The following is a 20,039-nucleotide window of genomic DNA, read 5'->3' on the forward strand; positions in this document are numbered from 1 at the left end:
CGCCATGCTCTCAGCTCCATCAGATCCGCTTCCTCTTGTGTGAACCATTGGGAACTATCTCAGAAAATCAACCTACGTTGGTATCTCACCCCCTACAGGCTGTCCAAATTTATGCCAGATTACTCGCCCTTATGCTGGAGGGGTTGCGGAGAGGTAGCCCACCTTACACATGTATTCTGGTCTTGTAAAAATTTGACTAGCTTCTGGAATAAGCTATTCTCTATCATCTCGGAAGTGATGGGCGCCCTCACCAGACCCTCCCCAGCATTGGCCGTCCTCAATATAGGTATTGAGCGCTTCCCAAAGGATTGTAGGAGCGTGGTATCTCATATCCTCTTAGCTGCTAGGAACTCTATAGCCCGGCAGTGAAAGGAGGTTGGCACACCAGAGGTATCTAAGGTTCTAGACCTGGTTAGGACTAACCAGGCATATGAATGCATATTAGCTCGAAGGGCAGGTAGAGGTAAAGAATTTGAAACAAATTGGAAAATGTGGTATCAATGGGATTCTGCTGTTTAAATTAAGGTGATGTGGCCCCCTCTGAGTTGACCCCCCCCTCCCACCCCTACCAGTGTTACTGTTCTATTTGTTACTGTTCGTACCAACGGTAGTTCTGTGGATTAACTAGGATTGATGAAGTATTCTGTCTTGGAGTGTAGCACCCATCTCCCGAGTTGCTGCTCTAGAATGTCGCCCTTCTGGCATTCATATCCCCTACGCATATCCTCCCCCCCATGATCTCTCCCTTCTCCTCTTCCTCCTCCCTCCTCCCCTTCCCCTTATGGCCCCTACCCCTCTCCCCCTCTCTTGCTTCCCCCCCCTCTCCTCTTCTCTTCTTCTTCGCTCTTCTTATCTCTTCTACCCTCCTTCCTGCACCTGGTTTCCTTCCCCTAACTGCACCTCTCCCCCCCCCTCTCATTCACCCTTCCTTCTTCCCCCCCGCCCACTCTAACTCCTCTGCTTCTCATCTCTTCCTACCTCCCCCTCCCCCCCCCCTCCTCCTCCTTCCCCTTTCTCCAACCCTTCATACCCATAGCTATTTGTGGAGTGGGGCAGTTATGAGCGAAACGTATGTATCTATACATGTAACTACACTCCTGGGTGATATGCACTTGTGAATGATGGCAATATACACTACTATGTCACAGTTGCTTTTGTCATTAATATTTGTACTCTTTACTTTGTACTATTTACTATGTACTTCGTATTGAATGTTATTGTTCCATGTTTCTTGCAAAACTCCAATAAAAACTTAATGGAAAAAAAAAAAGAAAGGCAGCAGTTCCCATAGGAATCTGACAGGGAGCCCAAAAGCCTTCACAGACATGCAGGGTCACACAGTCCCAGACTGACACCCAATACAGACAGGTCCCCACATAGAAATTTTACTCACCATCCGGATGGCGTGGGGAGCCTTCATTTGCGATCAAACCGCTGTACTGAGGACAGGGAGAGTCGCAGCCGGGACGCAGTGAAACTGCGGTGCGAAACCGCAAATGGCGTCCGGTGAGGTAGCCACCTCACCGCAGCATCCCTGCAGCGAACAGGGATGGGTCGTTCATATGTGCCAGGGAAACCTGAGCTGAACGCTCGATGGCAGGCTGGGAAGCCACTGGCCCACAACCTGCGACCCAGGGGGGCCAGCCCGAGACCCAGCCCGCACGATCCTCTTCATAAGAACTAACTAAAGCTGGAAACAAACAGCTAAGTAAAAGAAAGCGAAAACAACTTCAAATAAAATCAAAAACGAGAAAAGTGGCTGAGACTAAGAGCCCCAGCACAGGGACAGCCTGCACTCCTGAGCTAGGCAAATTGAAACTGAGTTGGTATGCAGGAAGTGAGGAGGTATTGACTGAGGGGACCACCCCCTGGGGGTGGGATATGCTAAAAGCTTTGATATTAATATATTCTGTTGCCTAGCACTCCTACGGAGCAAAGGTCAATAACCCCCAATAGTGACGAATATGGAGAGGCGGCGACTGTCGGAGGACGTAAGAGAAAGTTATTTATTTTTTTTTAAATGGGTTAATTTAGTGTACTATATATGTACACACCTATGGGAACAAAATTTGCAGGCTTTAGTTTGAGAACCTAATTGATTTACCAGTATCTCTTGAAGTGCGGGAATGTTAGGATGGCTAAACCTGTGAGCGTGCCACAGGATATTCTCTATTTAACAATAGTAAATTTATATGCGACTAAGGACAACACCTAAATTAAGTACCTGATCGTAGACTATATGAGGTCAAAGTAATTATCTAGACCGTGCCTTTTGAAGACCCTTATTAACTCTATATCTACTTCAAAGGACGCTCTTTAGTTATGCAGAGAATATTGTCATCTGTTCAAAAATGGACAATTTGCCCAGGAAATGAAGTTGCATACCTATTGCCCCATTCAAGAGAAGGTTACTTATGACCTGGCATAAATAAGTTTCTTGCCAAGAGAGGAGGGTGCTAGTGAGGGACTGAGTTATGCTAAATCTAGTGCATGGGGATACGCCCAGATGTAGGAGAGAGGTAAGATAGACTCCCAATCGGGATGGCCCCATGCAAGTCTATGAGAGATAGGTCTTTATTAGTTTAAGTCAAGGAAGAGAGACATAGAGAGAAGACCTAACCCCTACAGGGCCCCCCCCCCCATACTACCCCACTGACATCTAGCACTTCTATGTATACATTCTTGTCTTATGTATTGTCTGTCTTGCGGTTTGTATATTTAGGTTTTGAATATTATACTCTTTATTCCTGCATGTAATCCATGATTTTCCCCGTTTCTGTACAACAGATATAGATTGCTGTGTGTTAGTTTAGACCTCCTTACTATTCACCAATACATTTTTGTTGTTGCATTAAACTCTTATTAACCCAAATCATATCTGAGATATTAAATTTAAAAATAACTTTTGGGTAACTCTAGGCCCCGCTCTGATGCGTTTGGTCATTGTCCATGTGTCTTTTTCAAGGGGTTTACACCTAATGGGGGCACAGAAAGCAAAGAAAATTGACAGGTGTACTAATCCCTTTCTACTCTATTCAATTTTTTTTTTTTTTAAATTGCTTTTAGTTACACTTAAATCCTACAGTACAAAACATAGGCTGGATATTTATAGATCCTGGAACGTTCCCAAATAATGAATGAGAAAGGTACGCAACAAAAAAAGGCAAGCTGTGCCAAAAGGCCCAAAAATAAGGGTCAATGGACCCAACACAGAGCGCTGCTGCAAAAACATTTAAGCCAAAAGCTGCATCTGAAGTGAGTACGTAAAAATGCTGGGGTGTAAGCGCTCTCATCTCCTGGCTATAGTGGGTTTTGAAGCAGGATGTCTTTTTCAAAGACCCGACAAAAAGACAGTGTTTTTATTATGTAAGCTGGGGCTTTTAGATAAACTCTGATAGCTCTAACATCATAATTAAGAACACTCTCAGAGTGTTTTGGAGCTGGGCACAAAGAGAGAAGGACTGTCTTCATTAGTGTGGAAGGTAGCCACCACCTTAAGCAAAAAAAGTGAAGATCAGGAATAGCTCTGTACAATAGAGACGCTGGTTCAGTGACAGACCGGACAGACACGATAGCCACTAAGGTGGCTCCTTTGCAGTTGAGATCATCCGAAGAGTTCCCTGATGGGTTATGTGGAGCATAGAGAACCAAAATTGATCCCAAGGAAGCACAGGGAGCTGTAAAGGTGATCTAATCCAAGAAACACCTTCAATAAAAGGTTTTTCGAAGGAAAAATGAAGCCAGTGGCATATGGAACAAAATTGACAAGGCTGAAAGCTTTCCCTAAGTATTTAAAGACACATTCTGGTTAAGCTTAGACTGTAGGATGGCCAGGATGCAAGACAGGGAAATCTCTGGGACAGGAATGCCTGTGTTTACAAAGCTTTCCAGGTATTATAGTAAATACTAGTACTATAGTAAATTATTTCTGGAAGGGACTTTTCTGCCTTTAAGCAATGTGGAAATGACAAAATCAGAGGCACCCCTGACCCCAAAGACTTGGATTTCAACAGCCATTCTGTTAAAGCCAGGGACTGAGAAGGATAGGGGCCTAGAGACAAAGTCTGGCCTGTTTAGAAAAGGCCCGGGATCAAGTCCTGGAAGCTTGAGTATGTGCATGTACGGTATCAGGTTCTCGTGGGCCAGTTTGGTGCAATGAGAATCATCAGTTTCTTCTCTAGCTCTATTTTGCGAAGCAGTCGAGACAACATTTTCACTGGAGGAAAGACATATATCAATTGGTCCAGGGAAGCACCAAATAATTATTTAAATGCCAGTGCTAGAGAATCCTTGGTAGTGGCTATAAACAGGGATAATTTGTTCTTACTGAAGGCCAGGGTATTCACATCTGGAGTTCCCCCATTTCTGACATATGAAATTTAAGGATGTCAGGATGAAGTGCCCTTTCCTTTTGGTCTAGGTGGTGAGAGCTAATATAATCGATCTTCCAATCATCTACTCCTAGGGATGTGAAAAGCAGAAAAGGACAGTGTTTGTCTGCCAATAGGATGAGCAGACTTACTTTCATTAATACACCTCTCAAAAGGAAAAGTGACCTCTGAACAAGTGATCACCAATCCTACCTATGTGCCAAGGCCAAAAAAGCAAAAACAATACATTTCTTTAAATGAACAGTGTGTAATGGTAGCTGTTGCTTTAAAAAATTAAATGAAAGAGCTCAGTGAATTCACCATAAACAGGTAGTTGGTGCTGTATAAACTTAGACCAAAACAATCAGAGAATCAAAGTGCAATTAACACCCAAGAAGAAAATACACTCAAATATAATTGTTTGGTCTATGTTTATACAGCACCGCCATTTACCAGTTTATGGTGAATTTACTTCCATTAAAGGCTGCCTGATGCCTGGTACCCCCCCCCCCCCCCCCCCCCTGGTTGACTTAGGCCACAGTTGTGCCATTGTCTGATGTTATCCTGATGAAGTGGAGGGGGTGATTCAAAGCTAGTTTTATTGCTCTGAGCTCCAAGATGTTGATCAAGAGCTTAGCTTCATCAGGTGACCATGTTCCTTGAACTGTGAGGAATAGGAACATTCCCGCTCAGCCTGCAAGACTAACATCTGTTTTTATCCTCTATGGGTGTGGTAGAAATTACTTCCCTATTGTCAAGGCTGAATTGGAAACCCATAAAACTAGGGAGTTTCTTTTATGAGTGACGTAGGGCGTAGAGATGTCGACATAATGAGCATCCTTGTTCCAGGCAAACAAGATGCGTTGGAGAGGCCTTGAATGGAAATGTATACAGTGTACTGTACTGTGTACAGGAAGCCGCGCCGCTTCAGTAAGTGTCTCCGACCGGCATGCGTTCCAGGGCGAGTCCAGAACGGAATGAGGCAGCGTGCATGTCAGCTTACAAAACACTGACGTCATCAGAAGCCCCGATGACATTAATGTTGTAAGCTGACACGCACGCTGCTCCCTGTACACAGTGCGGGTGACCGCAGGAGAGCCCAGCTTTCCACGGGGGATATAGCGGGTCCATTGGCTTGAATATTTTACATGTTTGCACAACTTTTTAATGCCATTTAAATAAAACTTGGATTATCCTAATTTACTACACTACGAGTCTGCCTTTCTATCTGGCTTGTGTCCCCTGAGACAGTTTGCAGGAGCCTCTTCCACAAGGGTCCATGTATCCAGACCACGGAGACCCACAAAGCGCATTGTGATCTTTTGTTGACATATGCCAACAGAGATCAACTCCTTCCGGTGAGTTTGTACTTCTATTGTTTGGCAGTGTTTGGAGGGTGCCGCCATCACTTTTTGAACAAACAGAAGCCATACCACTTGGTTGTAACCTTTATTGGCACTTTGCATATGGGATTTGTTTCTGGACTATTTTTGAATATATATTGTTTCTGGACTGTTCGTGAATATTTGCCCAGGACTTTTATAGGGGGGATACCTGTGGATGTGGTGTACCTGGATTTTGCTAAGGCGTTTAATACAGTTCCCCACAAACGCTTAATTTATAAAATAAGGTCTGCAGGCATCGACCACAAGGTTTGCTCTCTGATACAAAACTGGTTAAAGGGGCGTGTCTAAAGGGTGGTAAAAATAACACTTACTAAGACTGGTCTGGGGTGGCAAGTGGGGTCCCTCAAGGCTCAGTCCTGGGACCAATTTTGTTCAATTTATTCATAAATAGCACTGAGGATGGGATCATTAGCTCAATCTCAGTTTTTACAGATGACATAAAATTAAGCAGGGCAATAATTTCACATTGTGAGGCAGAAATCTTACAGAATGACCTGAACAAAATAACAGAGTTGGCAACTACACTTTAGGGAGGGGAACTTCTAGGGGAATCAAAAATGGAGAAAGATCTGGGAGTCTTAGTAGAAGATAGACTTCGCAATAGCATGCAATATCAAGCTGCAGCTGCCAAAGCTGGCAGAATATTAGCATGCATAAGGAAGGGGGATGTATATCAGAGATAAAACTATAATCCTACCACTTTATAAAACACTGGTTCGACCACATCTGGAGTATTCTGTCCAGTTATGGTTGCCAGTCCTCAGAAGGGATGTGGTAGAGCTGGAGAGAGTCCAGAAGGGCAACTAAACTAATTAGGGGATTGGAGGACCTTATTTTATGAAGAGCGCTTACAAGCACTTAATTCAAGCTGGATAAACTTTTGTTGTTCGATTTCCTTTCGATTTACCTTCAACTATGTAGTGCAGGGGCCCGCCTGATTGCATACATATTGAAAGATTTGACCTCATATTATATGGTTTTGGTAAATCTAAAAAGGAAAAAAAAAATCTAAAGACAATTGTATAGTGTGTATGGCCCAATATTCTCCCTGGAAATGAGAGATTTACAAATATCTCAACGGTGATCTCAGCATAGAAAAAAAAAATATATATTCAGTCGCAACGAATGCATGATGACACAAGGCCATACAATGCAATTAGAGAAGCGATTTAACCTCAGGCTACACAGGGGGGGGGGGGGGGGGGTTTTACAGTAAGGGCTACAAGATTGTGGAATTCTTTACTACAAATGGTAGTAACTGCAGGGAGTATGGCTACTTTTAAAAGACTCTTGGACGTTCATCTCAAGGATCAAAACATTCAGGGGTATGTGAAATGATTATGTCCATACACACCTACACAGGTTGAACTGGATGGACTATCGACTTTATTCAACCTCAACTACTATGTAACCTGGGAACGGGGTCAGGTAAGCCTGACCTTAGCAGGGACCCCTACTCTGTCGTCAGAGCTATCAGGGTGCCGCTGCTCTCTACAGGTTTGAATACTGTACCTGATTCTGACAGTGAGGACTCCCTATTGCGCTCATCAGTCATGCTCAGTATCCTGTAGGCCGGCCTCATCACCAGTGTACCTTTTGTTTCACATGTTGGCCAATAAATTTATAGGTACCTAGTATGGCTCACAGGTAAAAGCATCTGGTTGTCAAGGACTGTTTTAACCGCTAGAAAGAAAAAAAAAAACTGAATTGTAAAATCTTACCGTTAAATTCCTTTCTCCGAGTCCTCCGACAGTCGCCACCTCCTCTAAGTCATCACTATTGGGTATTGACTTCCGCTCCGCAGGAGGAGTAGCTAGGCATAAGACTTAGTCAAAAGAACAAAAGCATTTAGCATAGACACACCCATGGGGGCTGTCCCACTGGTCAAGACCCCCCTGCAGTGACCCCTCCCAACTCAGTTTGGTAGAATAGCAGTAGGTGTGCAAGAAAAAACCCCAAAAGAGGGGCGGGGGCGGCGACTGTCGGAGGACTCAGAGAAAGGAATTTTACGGTAAAATTTTAAAATTCAGTTTTCTCTTACGTCCTCCGACAGTCGCCGCCTCCTCCAAGTCATCACTATTGGGATGTCCCAAAGCAGTGTAGACATGAGGGGTGGGAGACAACCGTAGAAAAGGCAACGCAGTACCCACATCAGAGAAAGGAACCTTACACGCACAGTAAGAGAACCTTCTGGGCAACAGAAAAGGCTCAACAGGAGCAACAACCCAGGAAAACAAATACCCAGGGGATAAACACCCCAACAGCCAGGGACCCACAAAAAAACAAGGGTCCCCTATGGCACTGCCGCACTGAGAACTTTGCGGCCAAAGGAGGCATCAGCTGATGCCAGAACATCAATCTTATAGAATTTGGAAAAGGTGAGCACCGACGACCAAGTCGCAGCCTTGTACACCTGGGCCACCGAAGCCTGATGCCGGTAGGCCCAGGACGTACTCATAGATCTTGTAGAGTGCGCCTTAACAGGGAAGGGTGGAACCCGTTCTTTCAAAGCATAGGCATGGACAATCGTCTGTCTGATCCATTTGGCAATGGTCGTCACAGACGCAGCCATGCCCTTCCGAGGTCCCTCAGGAAGGACAAAGAGGGAATCCAATTTCCGAAAGGATTCAGTGGACGACAGGTAAACCATGATCGCCCTAACATCCAAGGAATGCAATGCAACCTCCTTGGGATGTTTGGGCTTCGCACAGAGCCAAGGCAACACAATGTCCTCATTCAGGTGAAAATCAGACAAAACTTTAGGAAGAAAGGAAGAGTTAGGTCGCAAGACCACCTTATCCTTATGAACCACCAAGTAAGGAGAGCGGCAACAGAACGCCGCCAACTCCAACACAATGCGAGCCGAAGTGATCGCCACTATAAAAGGCAACCTTCTTAGACAGCAGAGGCAATGATATCTCCCGGATGTTTTCAAAGGGAGAACGCTGTAACACGGACAGAACTAAGTTCAAGTCCCATGGAGGTAAAGGCGCCCTCCGGGGAGGGGCCAAATGTCGCACACCTTGAATAAAAGGTGCGAATTAAGGAATGAGACGCCACAGGGCGTTGGAAAAGAATAGCCAGTGCAGATACCTGGCCCTTTATCGTGGCCAGCGCCAGGCGCTGGTCCACACCAGTCTGGAGGAAAGCCAATACTCTTGACACAGAGTATGAGCGAGGGGAATACCCCCTGGACTCACACCAGGCGAAATAAGCCTTCCAGGTACGGTAATAAATTTTACCAGATGAAGCTTTCCTAGCCTTGATCAGCGTAGGAATGACCTCTGGGGAGAGACCCCTGTGTCTCAGGACCTGGCTTTCAACAGCCAGGCCGTTAAAGCCAGCGACTGTAAAGCAGGATGGAAGATCAGTCCCTGAGACAGTAGATCTTCCCGCATCGGCAGCCGACAAGGAGGCTCTACTGCCAGGTGAACAACGTTGGCGTACCAGGACTGGCGTGGCCAGTCTGGCGCTACCAGAATCACCAAGTGCGGTTCCGAGGCTAACCTGCGAAGGAACCTGGACAACTGAATCGAGGAAAGGCATAAATCAGACGATACTGATGCCAAGGGGCCACCAACGCATCCGAGGCGTCCGCCCACGGATCGCGCGTTCTTGCCACAAATCTTTCCACCTTGTGATTTAGCCGAGACGCGAACAGATCCACGTCCGGGATCCCCACTTCCCACACAGCATTTGGAAGACCTCCGGATGCAGGGACCATTCCCCCTGGTCCAGGGTCTGGCGGCTCAGATAGTCAGCCTGCCAATTCTCCACACCCGGAATATGAACTGCTGAAATTGCCGGGACATGAGTCTCGGCCCAAGACAGAATGTCGGTCACCTCCCGGGCCCTCCTGGTGCCCCCTTGGTGGTTGATGTAAGCCACCGCGGTAGCATTGTCCGTCTGTACCCGAACAGGACGGCCCCGAAGTCGATTCGACCACTGGAAGAGACAGAGCTTGATCGCTCTCAATTCCAATATGTTGATCTGAAGGGAGGATTCCTCCCCCGACCAAGTGCCCTGGGCAGACAGGTTGCCCAGGACTCCACACCCGCCCGACAGGCTGGAATCCATGGTAATCACCGTCCACAGTAACGGACGGAAGGATTTCCCTTCTGACACAGCCGGGGACTGAAGCCACCACAGAAGATCCATTCTGGTCCGGCGACTCAATGAGACACTCGGATCCAAGGACTGAGGTAGTCTGTCCCACCTGGCCAGGATCTTCACTTGAAGAGACCGTGTGTGAAACTGAGCAAAGGGTATTGCTTCGAAGGCCGATACCATCAACCCTAGGGAATGCATGCAGGTCCTGAGTGACGAGGATGGCTTGTCCCTGAGGGACCTGATCTCGTCCTGTAAGGTCCGAAGCTTGTCCTCCGGCAAGAACACCTTTGCTTGAGCAGAGTCCAGAAACATTCGCAGATAGGGAAGACGAACCGAAGGAGACAAGTTCGACTTCTGTACGTTGATGGTCCATCCGAACTCCTCGAGCGTCTGTACCGTATTGGACAGATGGCGCAGCAGGTTCTGGCTGGCACTCGATCTTAACAGGAGATCGTCCAGATATCCCAAAATCGCAATGCCCTGTGCCCTTAGCAGGCCCAGAACAGGCGCCAACACTTTGGTAAAGACTCTTAGAGCCGAAGCGAGACCGAAAGGTAACGCCACAAACTGATAGTGGTCCTCCGCTATTGCGAACTGAAGGTACCTCTGGTGACCCTCAAAAATGGGGATGTGTAGGTATGCATCCTTTAGGTCTATAGAGGCCAGGAGTTCCCCTGGATTCAGGGAGGCCACCACCGAGCGGAGAGATTCAAAACGGAACTTCCGAACGGGCACAAAGCGGTTCAGTGCTTTCAGGTCCAGAATAGGACGCACCTTGCCCTCCTTTCTGGGCACAGTGAACAGATTGGAATAAAACCCCCGAAACCTGTCCCGATGAGGCACCGGGACAATCACCCCCTGGGCAAGAAGGTCCTGCACCGCCTGATGCAGGTCAGATGAAGATTTGAGGGAAAGAATCTGTCCGCCGGCCGGGAACGGAATTCGATCTTGTACCCTGACCGAATGATTTCCTGAACCCACCTGTCTGGAATTCGGAGCAACCAAGGTTGGAGGAAACTGCGCAAACGTCCCCCCACCCCTGAAACGGGTGAGGGCGCCCCTTCAGGCAGAGGCGGATTGACCCGCCGCACCGGCATTGCCGGACTTCTGCTTGCCCGCCCAGGGCTTCTTCTGGCTACCTTGGCCCTTGAAGGGCTTGCACTTGGTTCGATTCTTAAAGGCACGAACGGACCCTTGATTCGGTCGAGAGGAGGAACCCCGCTTGCCACGAAAGGACTTGTTTTTCGGGTTCTGGGGCAGCATCCTGCTCTTGCCCCCCCGTGACGCCTTTTACCAAGGTATCCAACGCCTCGCCAAAAAGGCGAGAACCTGCATAGGGAAAATCAGCCACCGTTTTCCGTGATGTCTGGTCAGCCGACCAGCTCTTCAGCCAGATCAGTCGACGGTTAAGCACCGCAACACTCGACAGGCCTGCAGCCAAAGGGACAAAAAAGGTGTGGAGGTGGAGGGACAAGAGTTTCCCTCCGTGAATGGTTGCAATGAGGGGCTCACAGGGATATCGGTGAAGATGCACACACATAAAAAATATATATACATGTAAATTCTAATCAGTAAAAAGGTGTGGAAGCTCATCAGGTGAACTGATTGACTCCGTGGACCCCTAGGGGGTCAGGGTGGTACAGACAGCAATAAAACACGTTGAGGTCCCCACCCACCCAGTCCCAGTAAGGCACTGTTGTAGACGGGCTTGGTGTGATTGGTCGAGAACACACGACCTTGAAATCACTCTGGAAGCCCGAGCAACAGTGCTAATGGCCAGGAAGAGGACTATAGTAAGCCCTATGGAAAAAGCACCTAGGCATGCCCATGAAGTATACAGTGGAAACTGAAAAAAAAAAAAAATCGCTAAATATATGACGTAGTGTCATTAAATGTCATCAGTGAATCACAGAAATTGGGCAAAATATGGCATCATTGTCTCATGTGGTAACAGACAACACGGGCCAACTTCCTATGATGTAAGTCTCATTTCCTGGCTATGAGCCTCCAAGGAAACCTAGCCCCATGGGGCAGTGCACGGTAAATTTGTGCTGGAGGGATCGTGGCTTAACCAGCCGTTTTGCTTAAACAGCAAATAACAATGTATGGTAAAATGTGTTGGGGGGATCCTGGCTTAACCAGCCGATTTGCTTAAACAGCAGTATGAGTGAATGATCGTCTCCAAAATTAGACCCCCCGTGTAGGTGAAAAGAGGACTATAAATTAGTCCCAAATGGTGGCTGATCGCCAGAGATGCATACTTGCTGGCTGGCTTATCCAAAGCGTGGCAGTACTGGGACAGCACATAAGTATTAAATCTGCATAGGAGAAGTCCCGGTCAGACCATTGGCTGGAGTTGCTAGGGGTATCGGGGATGTGGTGTAGCGACCATACTTAACTGGTGATCCAAAGTTGGATATGTATAATGAAAGGTGTAGGTCTTACCAGATATCACCCGTTCTCATCCGTGACTTCAGGGATGGAGGTACCATACTCCGCACTTAGGTCACAGTCAGGGGTAACAGAAGCAGATGATGGGTTGTTCGGCTGTCCGAGAGACTTGTTGCTGCCAATAGCGTTGTAGCCTTCACCGTCAAGGAAGCTGCAGGGGCAGACTCGATTCCGTATCCGGGTGCAATCCCGGTACTGCTTCCGGATCATGGTGAGTGTGTTCAGCCAGTCAAGTGTGATCTCCTGCGGGGACGAAGGATGGGCGGGGCGTCAACGTGTGATGTCGACGCGTTTCGCGTGCTTACGCACGCTTCCTCAGGACGTCATCACGTTCTCCGGGGTTCGTTTTTATAGGCTGTAACCATGGTTACAGCAATCAGCAATTAGGTGTTCCCGGGATTGTTTGGACTGAGGCCATCTGGTGGTATTAATGTGGTACTTCCACCACATTACCACAACGGTACAATCTGGTATTTGTTCCCGATGTCGATCAAATCTGACCATATAAAAAAAGCCTGGCGGTAAAGGGTAATGAAGATCCAGTGCAGGAGGGGCAAGTCCATCTCACATATCACAATGCCGGGGTCTATGTAACTTTTACTCCTGCTTAGCAATAACGGAGGTAATAAATAACCATTTAGTGTATAGATTAAATAGATAAATAGACACTAAGGTAGATACATATTCCCACTTTAAATTGGCATAAGCTGGGTTACAACTCTAATGCAGAGCATGGTCATCATGGCAGAAAGTGGTATTCTAAATACTGCCATATGGCCTATACCATGCTAATAGTTGGATAGGGGATATACAGTCCTATAATGTGTATACTCAAGATAGCGGAAAATATATAAATAATGATAATGATGATGGGATTTTGAACACAGCCCCTGTCTAAAGGGGACAGGGGGCAATCGACCCCTGAAGTAAAGGAGATTTAACCACGGCTACTGAAGGTCCCGTGACCTGATAATGAGGATATAGAGGGTAGAGGCTATGGTTAGGGGTCCAGGAAGACCTTAAGGCTTAGTTCATTATTGAGCCCATACGGTGTGAGTGTGGAAAGCCGGAAAATCCAGGCTTTCTCCTCCCGAAGGAGTGCTTTGTCAAAGTCCCCCCTACGGGGTGAAATGTTGAGGGCCCAGAACCCCTTGACTCTCAGGCCCCTGGGGTTACCTCCGTGATATTCGTTGAAATGCTGTGCAAGTGGGGTGTCCTCCTTCAGCCTTATGCTTTTTAGATGTTCCCCTATCCTGATTCTCAGAGTCCTTTTTGTTTTGCCTATGTAGTGTTTGCCACATGGGCATGTAATCTGGTATAGGAGTTTTGATGTACTACAATTAATAAAGGAGGTTATCCTGAATTTTTTCTTGCCAGTTGAGTCAAAGAAGACAGAGCTTTTTTCCACATATTTGCATATGTGGCAGTGTCCACATGGATACATACCCTTAAATTTGGGTAGGTCTGACAGCCAGTTACCATGAGATTGAGTTTTAGTGAACTCTGAGTGCACCAGATGGTCACTCAGGTTCTTGGCTCTCCTGGCCACCAAGAGTGGTCTTGGGCCCACGATATTCTTCAATCTTTCAGTGTTTTGTAACCGTGTGGTACGTGCCCTACTTGATTCTTGCCGACCTACCTAGTCTGGCTTGAGAACACCTCCTTAGCTACTCAGTTTTTTATATTTTTTGTGCAGCCAAAAGGGGCCTCATTCAAGGCCGCATCGCACAAATAAATGACTCCTTGGTGAATTTGATCCACCATAGCCAGCGTGGCAGGTGGGGCAGAATCAGATGGGAGGGTGCGTCTAAGGTCCTTAGTCCAATTCGCCACCGCCTGAGCCACCATGACGGATGCGAAAATAGGTTTCAAGGAACCCGCCACCGTGTAGGAATGGCGGGCAAGAGACTCCAACCTCCTGTCCGTGGGATCCCGGAACACCGGGGTGTCCTCAGTGGGAATCAAGGTAGCCTTGTTTAACACGGCCACAGTGTGATCCACCTGTGGAGGCACACACCAGTGCGAGTCCATAGACGGCGCAAAGGGATAATGCAGTTTTAACCGACTAGGTACCGTGAAAGGACGTTTTAAATTGCGCCACAGTTCATTCACAGTGTGATGAAATTCAGCGGGGCAGGGAAAAACCTGCGACTTGCGGGTCCTGTGTGTACCAAATGAAGACACAATGCCCGGAGGACTGGGCTCATCCTCCAAATGTAGTGTTTCTTTCACAGAAGAAATCAACTAATCCATAGTCGCGCGGTCTTCAGGCGACCCCGGGGGAGAATCATCAACCCCCTCCACCTCTGCCTCCCCCTCAGACCCCAGTGGGTCCGGGGACGAGCGAGACCCTGAAAAAGTTACGGCAGCCACATCACCATCTGAATCAGAGGAGATAGATAATCTAGGCCTTTTCCTAGCAAGTTTGTTCAGCCATCAGCACCTCCATTTTGGACACTAAAGACGTCACTACGGCGGCCAAATCAGGTATAACAGGGGGTACAGTAGGATTGGGGTCCCCCACCAGGGCTGGAGGGAATTTGCTGTCCTGAGATTCCATTGCCCAAGTTAAATAAAAAAGTGCAATAAAAAAGTACTGGCCCTTTAAGATGGCTGCGGAGGGCGCAGCCCACCGCTATATGCATAGTGAACACAGACCCCCAAAAGGAGAAAAAAACTGAGCCAGGAAGGACAAAACACAGAGTTATGGAAGAGACAGACTGCAGAGCCCCCACAGAGTGTTACCACACCGATCGCTGCTTCAGAGGAAAAGGAAGTGAGGTCATCAGAGGCTGAACTATAAGCTGCAAGACCCAGGGAAAAATGGCTGCCCATAGAACTGAATGGGAGGCTTCGGTAAGATGGTCGCCGAACATGTGCTCGGAACGATCGTTCTGCCACACACAAGATGGCGCCGGATGGCGCCAGAACAGCATGCAGTTACCAGCCCACAGTGAAGCCAGACATGCTTGCCCATACCTAAAATGGCGGACCGTGCGGTTTTCACCCGCTGCGGCCGCCGCACACACAGTCTGCACCCCCAAAATACCGCAGTGACACCAGGGAAGGGGCCCCCAAAACCCCACAGCGCATGTACAAGGAAACCCCCGCAGGGATCGCATCAGGGAGCCCCACACAGGCACAGACATGGGGAACACACAGCAACACAGGACTGCCACCCCAGACAGAGGCCCCACACAAAAAGTACCTACCTGTACCGGATGGCGTGGGGTGGCTCTATGAATGGAAAGCCGCTGTCCTCATCTGACAGGGAATGCCGTTAGCCAAGAATAGGACACTGCAGCACCGCAGATGTGTCCAGTGAGGTAGCCACCTCACAGGCTGCATCCCTGCTGCGAGCAGGGATGGGTCGTTCATAATGCCAGGACGAACACATGGCTGAACGCTCGATGGCGGGCTGGGGATCCCTCTGACCCTCTGCCCTGGAGAGCCAGGGCGGCCAGTCCGATTCCCAGCTCCGCAAGAATCCATCTTCATCCGAAGATCCGACTAAACTAAAGCTAACAAAATAAACAGCTAGTAAAGCAAAGAAAAAACTGACATTTTCAAAGAAAAATCAAAGAAAAAAATTAGAAAGGCTGAGACTGAAGCCCCAGCACAGGGAAACCTAACTACTCCTGACGCTAGGCAGAGACAAACTGAGTTGGGAGGGATCACTGCAGGGGGGTATTGACCAGTGGGACAGCCCCCATGGGTGTATCTATGCTAAATGCTTTTGTTCTTTTGACTAAGTCTTATGCCTAGCTACTCCTGCGGAGCGGAAGTCAATACCCAATAGTGATGACTTAGAGGAGGCGGCGACTGTCGGAGGACGTAAGAGAAAAAAAACAACTAACTGCTAGCGCCAACAGGCTAATGCTGCAGCTTTGTGTGCTGTGCATCTCAAGTGGACAGTGATCTACTGACACTGAACTTGTTTGGGGAGGGGGGGGGGGGGCTAAACGCAGGCGCTGGCAGGTGTTGTGAAAATCCGCGAAATAGAAAAACCATATTAAAATGCATTGTAGGCATGTTTTTTTACTGTCACTGTACGTGTAAAAGCTTTTTAAAAGGTCTTTAACCACCTCCCACCCGGGCCATAGTACATATACGGCCGGGTGGGAGTCTCGTCCTTCTGAATGGACGTTCCGGAACGTCCTTCAGAAGGAGAGAGATCGTGCTGTCGCGGGCACGCGCAGCGGCGCGATCTCCATGTGCCTGTGTCCCTAGGACACAGAGCAACAAGACTCGGCAGGAGGGCCCTGTGATTGGCCCTCCTGATCACATGACGGCTGTGACCAATCACAGCCGTCATGTAATGTCAATACAGCCGTTGTAACGGCTTCGATCTCTTCTTCTCCTGACAGATCCTGTCAGAGTGAGGAGAAGGAGAGGATCGATTCTGCAGCCGGGGTGATCAGTGAGTATTTCTAATTCCTCACTGATCACAGGGGGGGGTCTGTACTGGTAATCAGATGATTGATTACCAGTGCAGCCCTGGGAGGAGGGGATGCCACTAGAGCCACCAGGGATGCCCACCCATGACCACCAGGGATGCCCACCCATGACCACCAGGGATGGCAAACAGGGCTCAGAGAGCCTGCCAGTGGTGCCCCCCTATCAGTGCTGCCCACCAATGCCATCTATCAGTGCCGCCCACCAGTGCCCATTATTGCCCACCAGTGCTGCCCATCAGTGCCCATCAGTGCCCCCCATCAGTGCCCCCCATCAGTGCCCATCAGTGCCCCCCATCAGTGCCCCCCATCAGTGCCCCCCATCAGTGCCCCCCATCAGTGCCCCCCATCAGTGCCCCCCATCAGTGCCCCCCATCAGTGCCCCCCATCAGTGCCACCCATCAGTGCCACCCATCAGTGCCCCCCATCAGCGCCGCCTTTCCGTGCCCATCAGCGCTGCCTATCAGTGCCCATCAGCGCTGCCTATCAGTGCCCATCAGCGCTGCCTATCAGTGCCCATCAGCGCTGCCTATCAGTGCCCATCAGCGCTGCCTATCAGTGCCCACCAATGCTGCATATCAGTGTTATCTATCAGTGCCACATATCAGTGCCCATCAGTGCTGCATATCAGTGCTACCTATCAGTGCCCATCAGTGCTGCATATCAGTGCCACCCCATCAGTGTCTGTCAGTGCGGCATCATCAGTGCTCATCAGTGCAGGAAAAACGTATCTATTTACAAAATTTTATAACCTAAACAAAAATACTTTTTTTTTTTTCAAACTTTTCGGTATTTTTTTATTTGTGCACCAAAAAAGAAAAAACCTGGCGGTGATCAAATACCACCAAAAGAAAGCTCTATTTGTGGGGGAAAAATGACACAAATTTGGTTTAGGTACAGTGTTGCATGACCGCGCAATTGTCATTCAAAATGCAACAGCGCTAAAAGCTGAAAATTGGTCTGGGAAGGAAGGGGGTTTAAGTGCCCAGTATTGAGGTGGTTAAACACACCTTTAAAACAATAGAAACTCATTTAAACACATAAAAGATACTGTGAGACATAGCAAGAGCTATGGAAAACACAAAAATATTTCATTTTTAAATGATTTATATAGTAAAATAACATTACAAAAAAAAAAAAAACGCAATATACCGGGACCGCAACAACCGAACCGCGATGGAGCGGGGGTTTACTGTATATGATGTCAGTTAAATGAACCACAAGAGGGGGGAGGAGCAGAGCATATTACACAAGCCCAAAGTATTTTAACTTGGGGCATACGTAGTGCACCTAAGGTCCACAAATGGTTAAAAATACAAACACCCCACAGACGTTTCATGAAATAAAGTCTCAGAAGACTTTTGGTGTGAAGAAACCTTTACAAATAAAAAAAAAAAAAAAAAGTGTGTCTGAGGTTAAATAAATTCTGAACTTACCACTCTTGATGAATAAATTTAATACTACCCGTACACACACATGGATGATAAAGCGGCTTCTCCATAGTTCCCTCTGAACGACACACTCGGCATATATCTTCTAGGCAGAAATAAAAAAAGGAAAATATGAACTCTGGTAATACAACATTTTTTTTTTTTTTTTTTTTTTTTTTTTAATACAAACACCACACAATTCTTAAATGCTTTTTAAGGACAATGTTCAAAGATTAGACAGTACACTAGCAAACATATAGCGATACAGAGTTCATTTAGTCCTTTGAGCTCTAGGCTCTGTTTGTGAGGTGGAGAATACAGTCTGTTAACTTAGGGCCAGCCTTAAAAAAGGGGAGTAGAAGCTGTCTCCAAACATGCAAAAAATAAAGAACATTTATTTTGAGATAAAAAGAGTAAAAACCCACATGGAGAGAATAGTGCAAAGGCACATAATGTGATCCGGTCAATGGAAGCTGCGCTGAGTCTGGTCGGAAGCTGCGCTGGTCCACCCTAGGAGCCGTCACGATGTAGGTAAGATATTGAGGGGAGGGGGATACCGCGCCTCTGGGAAGTATTGTACCTAGTCTCTTAAATTGTTGGTGAACACAAACCAAACACGTGTTCAATAAATGTGAAATAGCTTAACCATATGTATATATATATATATATATATATATATATATATAAATTACAAGTATTTAAGTGCACTTATAAAATTTTAAAATATATATAAAATCCATAATACCAATAAATAATCTGTGTTCAATCAAATATACATAAATTATATATAAAGTGCACCAGTGTAAAAGAATTAATATAAAGATGCTCACACTCTTAGCCGAATGAGTTGAACAAATAAACACAAAAGTTCATAAAGTGACAAAGTGCTCAGTGCTTAAAAAACAAGTGGGTGAATAAATTATCAATTATAATAAATAGTCCTTTGTAAAGTGCTACAGGTGACCAAAAATTAGGAAATTTAGAAAAAATAGCCAGGTGATGTATTTCTTCTAAGAGGTGTTCACCCTCCACCCAACACCGTGTTGGATTGTGGGGACTAGGTACAATACTTCCCAGAGGCGCGGTATCCCCCTCCCCTCAATATATGCTCCACACTGTATGGTTTTCAGTATCGGTACATGCAGCATCTAGGAAGTGTACATTAATAATAATGAAAAAAATCCCCCAGACAGCGCGAGACCCATATCAAAATATATAGATGTAGGTAAGATGATGGACGGCTGGAACGCAGGCTGGGACACAAGCTGGAATGCAGCGTCATCCGAGATGACGTCACCGGCGTGCACGCAACGCAGTTTAGAGCATGCACACTAGGGGAATACACTTTCTCAAGCTGCAGTGTTGGGGCTGGTGAATGCCTTTTATGTACCAGACTGCATTGCCACGTAGTGAATCAGAAAACAGAATCCTAATTTCTTGGATGGCATGCTTGTGTGCCATTACATCTCTAGCAATGTTGACAAATTAAAAAGATACATAAAAATTCATAGGGTCCTTTCACACGGCCGCTCCGTGTGTCCGCAAATCATCCTATTTTTTTGCGGATGATTTGCGGACATAATGTAAGTGAATGGCACTGCGGATGTCAGCTGAATACCATCCGCTGACATCCGATTTTCCTCCTTTCAGTTCTGTTCCGTTTTTACGAATGGAACAGAACCCTATTTTTTCATCCGTGTAAAAAACGGAAAGGAAGGAAAATCGGATGTCAGCGGTGTCATCCGCTGACATCCGCAATGCCATATACTTACATTATGTCCGCATATCATCTGCAAACGGATTGGATGATATGCGGGC

The 20,039-nt window shown here is 47.1% G+C and overlaps 1 protein-coding gene across 3 annotated transcripts in view; it reads right to left on the minus strand.

Moving 5' to 3' along the window:
• Positions 1-20,039, minus strand: part of MARCHF6 (membrane associated ring-CH-type finger 6) — a 1,229,180-nt gene that overhangs the window by 1,161,366 nt on the left and 47,775 nt on the right. For 2 of the 3 annotated variants that reach the window (XM_082259541.1, XM_082259539.1), the window contains exon 2: positions 18,228-18,327. In XM_082259541.1, coding sequence (XP_082115667.1) covers positions 18,228-18,327 — 100 coding nt within the window. The remainder of the gene's footprint in view (positions 1-18,227; positions 18,328-20,039) is intronic. The other variant, XM_082259540.1, reaches the window with a different exon arrangement.

This window comes from Pelophylax lessonae (assembly GCF_965119305.1).
Source record: "Pelophylax lessonae genome assembly, chromosome: 5".
Classification (NCBI taxonomy): Eukaryota; Metazoa; Chordata; class Amphibia; order Anura; family Ranidae; genus Pelophylax; species Pelophylax lessonae.